General features: G+C 34.2%; 1 protein-coding gene across 1 annotated transcript; it reads left to right on the top strand.

The window, feature by feature from the left end:
* The first annotated feature begins 2,749 nt into the window (after nt 1-2,749).
* LOC140155658 (uncharacterized) lies at nt 2,750-5,650 on the top strand. The gene has a single exon (XM_072178581.1). It carries the CDS (start codon nt 2,939-2,941, stop codon nt 4,193-4,195), a length of 1,257 nt encoding a protein of 418 aa, XP_072034682.1. The 5' UTR covers nt 2,750-2,938; the 3' UTR covers nt 4,196-5,650.
* Nucleotides 5,651-6,225: the final 575 nt, after the last annotated feature.

Genomic DNA, 6,225 nt, shown 5'->3' with positions numbered 1-6,225 from the left:
GGGCTCATAATTATATTGCACAGCCCCTTATCATTGTTAAAGTTATGTGTCACCGGTATATCTTTGACAGCTTTTTTTACACTTTTTCAAAAGTACAAGGATACAAGGTGTAAAATCTTAGGAGGAGCAGGAAACAAGTATAGGGCTATCTTATCAATACCTTGATTTTTGACATCTTTGAGGTCAGCGTGGGGATCCCATTATCGATCGTACCACAGTCCACACACCTTAAGTTTAGAAAATAATGTGCATGGTGGACAAGGGGGGGTCACTCCCATTGTGGCCTGGGGATGTACACCATCCGCGATAATCAACTTTTGAAAAGCACCCTAGTAAACATCTAAACAAGCTAGGATTTAACACTTACACTCTTAAAAATCCCTAGTCACTTTTGACTAGAAACTAGTCAAATTTGACTAGATTGCGGGGTGCAATAAGATCTTACTAGACTCTAGTCATTTTGACTAGGATAATCTAGTCGACAGGAACGACTAGGGAGTCTTGTCAAAACATGACCAGAATATCTAGTCATTTTTTTTTCACTTTTGACTAGAAACTAGTCTGACTAAATTTGACTAGATTGCGGGGTGCAATAGGATTCTAGTCATTTTAAATTCTAGTCATGTTAATTTGGGGAAATGCATCATCTCTTGTCCGCTTCACGCTAAGAGAGGAACACTACGCCTCAACACTGTGGTGTAAACTTAAATAGCCATCAAGTGTATTTGATAGCATGGTGACACGTATTACAGAAATTATCTATAAAATTACGGTCTTAAAAGAGGATGGCAGAAAATTATAATGTATTTGCTTGAAAATATCAAATCTATGGTGTTAAATAGCGTTTGCCCTGTGTTCTTCATCCGTGGTTTTGTTTCCTATTATTTCAACTGAGTATAATATTTAGGATTTAGAGAAGGTCCTCCAAACACTAGCACTCATCACAATAATCATTTGTTACAAAATTGTTACCCAATTTGTTACCGAAATTGGTGTGAAAACTCACACCAAATTCTGCATCCTCGACTTGGAATTGACCAGAATTTCTTGACTAGAATTTCTGACCAGGCGTAAATGACTAGATATGCGTTGACCAGGCATAAATGACTAGATCAGCATTGAAATGATTAGAAAATCTCCTCAAAATGACCAGAATCTCGTCAAATTATTTTGACTAGGATTTCTAGTCGAAAAAACGACTAGGTATTTTTAAGAGTGTAGCTAAAATGATACCCTAAACGGCTGTTTCACACCCTAAACAGGGATTTTATTCCTTGCATCAAATTTCATACCCTAAATTTCATTTCCGCGTATTCGCAATTGCAGTTTTGCCACCCTTTTTTTTCCAATTTTTCATGTTTTTGACACCCTAAACACGATACGCGCGTATCGTGCCTACCCACGAAAAACCACCCTTTTTACGCGTTTTTATTCTCGCGGATGGTGTACAGGCCACAATGGGAGTGACCCCCCCCGGACCAGAAGTTAAGACAAATATTAGGAAGTCAGTCACCTAAGAACTAAGAAGTTCCAAAGTTTCATAAAATAGGACCCAGAGGTCAAGGATCACTCGCATTGTTTGAATGTGAAAAGTGAGTTAACATAACAATTAAGAGGCATTATCTGTTATTTTGGAGAATTTTTTTAAAATGTTTGCCACGGTCAAAAAATGGATTTCCTTTAAACTTTCATATTTGATGCACCTTGACCTGAAACAAACACACATGAAATACATTTGGGAAAAATATCCCCGTTGCCATGGTAACAGCCAAATTTTCATTTTGGGCCTATTTTCACAATTTTTGCATTTTTCAGCAGTCAATTTGTCAAGTTTTGAAGCCAGTGTTACTAATATACACAATATATATATGTAACCGGCATCAGAATGGTTGGTCTTAATAATAAGGGTAGGGTTTGAAATGTTAGGACTTAAGGTAATATCATTATTTACCATGTTTATTATTTTGTTTATTTTGATTGTGTCATTCTTAATTAATATAGGCTTTTGGTTTCATATCAAATTATATTTCTATCTGTTGTATGACTGTAATTAATCGATCATGATCATCATCAAGTTAAGTTATTTTCCATCGTAATCATTATTGTCTTTGAAATTGTTTTTAGTAGATCATGGTTTATCTTTAATTTGAAAAGGTCATTCACCTCATGCATTGATCATGAACACGCTGCATCCTTTGAATCTCAAGTTTATGAGTACCTTAAATGTTTATGTCTTCATTGTTTATTGTCCTCCATTCATAGAAGTTTTAAGAGCACTTTAGCAATTGATTCCTTTTATATGAGTGTGTATTGTTATCCTAAAAACTTAAGTGTGGTGTAAATTATTGCCACTTATCTTTTAGCTTGAGATGGTGTAGGTCATCTACTTATGAATATTCATGAGAAAGTTTTATCTCTTTATCAGGTTATGTATTGTTAATATTTGTCATTAAGTAAATGCTTTGTTAGGGATATTATTTATGCTGTTGCAGAGATGGTACTTTAAGCTGGTTTCCATATGAACTTGTTTCTTAGATCATTTTACTTCACTTCCATCCAAGCATTCAACTGATTAACATCAAATATTCCATCTTAGCTTCCAACTGGTCAACATCAATTTAATCGTCATCATAATTAAATATATTTATAATATTGCATCCATCTTCATTGTTTCTACGAATCATCAGATATTATTATATTAAAGCCGGAGTATAACATCGTATATCATCAAGTTTCCATCATCTGTGTCTATTTATTTTGTGTAACGGTATTGGACATTTATTATCGCCCGAGTAAGCCCCTGGATCCAAAGTTGAACAAAAAGAAAATCACCCTAAAAATCTTCACCGTTACATTGGCGTCTTCAACGTGGGGCTAAGCTTGGCGATAACTATCTTCAACAAATTGGATCAGGGCACCCACGACCCTTGGAAGCATCATGATCTCTGGTATTATCTCACGGCTGGAAGCCTTGGAAGCTGAAATGAACTATCTTCGTCATCTCCATCACCTTAGACAGCGTTCATCTCCATCATATCTTGCTCATCAAGTATCCGGACATGTTAAGTGGTTCAACGTTAAGAATGGTTATGGATTCATCACCCGCGATGACACCAGAGAAGATGTGTTTGTGCATTGGCGAGGTATCACCCGAAACAACCCTGCAAAAGTTCAATCAAGTGTAGGCGACGGTGAAGCGGTTGTATTTGACATCGTGCTTGTTCCAGGACGCACTCCTGAAGCCATTCATGTTACCGGCCCTGGAGGCATATGTGTTCGTGGGAGTAGCTTTGCAATGGACAGACCCTGCTCCATCCATAATGTACAGCATCAATCTGCATATGTGGCTTCTCATACTCAAACTGATCCAACTGATGAATGTCATGCAACTGAACCAGAAAGTGAACCCAACCATGTTGATAGTGATAACACTGATGATGATATGTTTGAATACAATTCTGACGACTTCCCCTGTGACACTAGTGATCAAACATCTGAACACTACATCCCTGATGACATTGCTCCCCAAGTTGACATTCCTCCTGAAGATCCATCATCTGAACCATCTGAATCTGATAGTAACTCTGAACTGAATTACACACCAGCTGCAGCTACTCTTGATAGTCACCTGGTTAGTGAACATGATAAAATTGCTATGTCTGAAGCTTGGGAGAAATTGAGCAACTTACAAACTGATGATTGTTGTGACCAGTTACTGGACAGAAAGTTTAATTTTCTTATATTGTGTCAACTGGAAGATATTTCCCATCGTGTTCCATCCCAAGATATCTTGGAAGTATTATTATGTTTATGCCAACACCTTCTGGACATTGACCACCATGGACATCTTCGTGATATTATACCACCTTTTGTGACAGTACTTAGGAAGTACCATGCTTTTATTTCCTGTGGATATGTAGCCATCAACTCCCACCCCTCATATCGCAGCTTATATTCTGACGATTCTGCCATCCTTTATTCGGACTCTGAAATTGCAAATGCAACAAGCACCAACGCAAGTATAATCTTCTGCAATCATCAACATACTAACTTGGAACAATATGGACATTTGCTTGATAAATTATGTCACCTATTTTACATTAGTAAGGAACAAGAACTCATCGCCACTACATTATACAATTGCTATCGGAGATGGAAGATTTATTACCAGCGAGCAGCAGAACAACAAAAGTAAACTGACTTTTGAAAAACACTTCAAATGACATTATCATACAACATTTAAATTTTAAATTATTGTGCGATCTACATATTTTTGTCATCTGAATAATATCTTTCAAAGACTGACTCTATCAAAATATTACATGTATAATGAAGTGTATGTTGCTAAAATCCAAATCAAACATTATTTTCATCATGTCTTAAAGTGTCATAATTATATAAATGTCGAGGACGCCATTTCCTCGCAGCAGAGTTGAATGTAGGTGTCACCACTGAGTAACTTTATATTATGTTTGTCAGATAATAGTTTTAAATGCTTCATTTTATGATCATGATTAAGTTTGTTGTCTTCTTTGTGTACAACTTAAATTCTTAAATGATTATTTTAAAGGTGTTTATCATGTTTATATAGTTTTGCAAAGAGTAAGTTTGAAGACGTGCACTTATTCAAACTTAGTTCCTCTTTCAAATTAAGAGTTGCGTTCCTCTTTTGCGATTCTATTATTTTGCTCATTAAAATCTGAGTAGGTCAAGGCATTTTATTAATCAAATCATTGCTTTGAGTTTGAAGCCATTGTTTACTTCATTATTTTATTTCACTTCAAGTTTTATGTAGGCCAAAGGAGTTAAGTTGAGCATAATAACTGTTCACATCTAATTTCTCTTAAAAAAAACAGAGTTTTTGATAGTCTCCTGTTATTTTACATGTTTATTGATTTTTGCAAACTGATGTTTTATTAATTGATTTGAACAGGTTTCCAAATCAAACCTATTGTTGTGGTATTTTGTGTTTTGGCATATTTTCGATCATTACCAAAATTGATCCAATTTGCATGCTATTGTCAATCCAAAATTAACATCAAATCATCTGAACATTTGTATTTGGCATCAGTTATTTAAAAAAAAATCATTTTTCATTTCCATCATGATACCATCTTGAGTAATTTGCCAATTTATCTCATAATTTATTTTTCTTTAAACATGTCATTTGATATTCATGACCTAAGTTATGAGCTTTAACATTGTGTTCTATTATTTTGTTCAATAATCATATCAGAAAGATTATGGTTTGCTAGGATTGTTTATTTGGTTCACTATTTTGTTTGAGTAGTGTAGGTTTTTAAAATTAAACCTATATTTTATTAATTATGTTTTTGGCATGAAGATCACAGAAAAAAGATGATCTTAATTTGCGCAACATGTCATCACATTTTTCCAAATAGCTACTCAGCAAATGTTTTTATTATTTTATGATATCATGTCTCATTCATCATCATGATATTGATTTTACTGATATGTCATCTACATAAAGAGTTATTGTAGAACCACCAATCGTGTTTTCTATTTTGTTCTTGATTTCATTGTCAGGAATATTAATGATTTGTTAATTATGTATCCTCCATCTTAAGTTCGTTAAGTTCATAATTATCTTGTCATCTTATAACTTGTTTGTTTTTCATCGTATTCATGCAAAAGTTATTCACTTATTTATTTTTGATCTGTCATTTTCACATGACTAAATTAAAAGTAGAATCTCAAAAATGTATTCTACATTGATTTAGGCTTTTATTTTCTTCCAAATTTTAGTCTTGCTTATCATGCTTAATTTAAAATGAGTCATTGCATTCAAAACATTGTGAAGTTTTATTTCTTCCAAAGTGTTAATTGTTTATCATGAAAAGTTTCTTTTGATTTCTAAGTCAGATTTGGATGTGGTCATGAAAGTCATAAAAGTGGAAGTGTGGTTATTGATTCTTTTGTATTATTTTCTATTATGGCAAAATGTACCTTTTGGATTTCACACCAAATTAGCAGGTCATAAATGCACTTTAATTTGTAAAGAGATAGTTACATCACTTAAGTATGTACATGTACTTGATTATTATGTTTTTGTTGAAATTTGCAACATTCTTCAAATTATCATTTTCCAAATTTCATGTAAAATGCCGCGGACGTCATTTTCTCTGCAGCAGGGGTGAATGTAACCGGCATCAGAATGGTTGGTCTTAATAATAAGGGTAGGGTTTGAAATGTTAGGACTTAAGG

This window comes from Amphiura filiformis, chromosome 6 (genome assembly GCF_039555335.1).
Source record: "Amphiura filiformis chromosome 6, Afil_fr2py, whole genome shotgun sequence".
Lineage (NCBI taxonomy): Eukaryota > Metazoa > Echinodermata > Ophiuroidea > Amphilepidida > Amphiuridae > Amphiura > Amphiura filiformis.
This window is presented reverse-complemented; position numbering and strand designations above follow the sequence as displayed.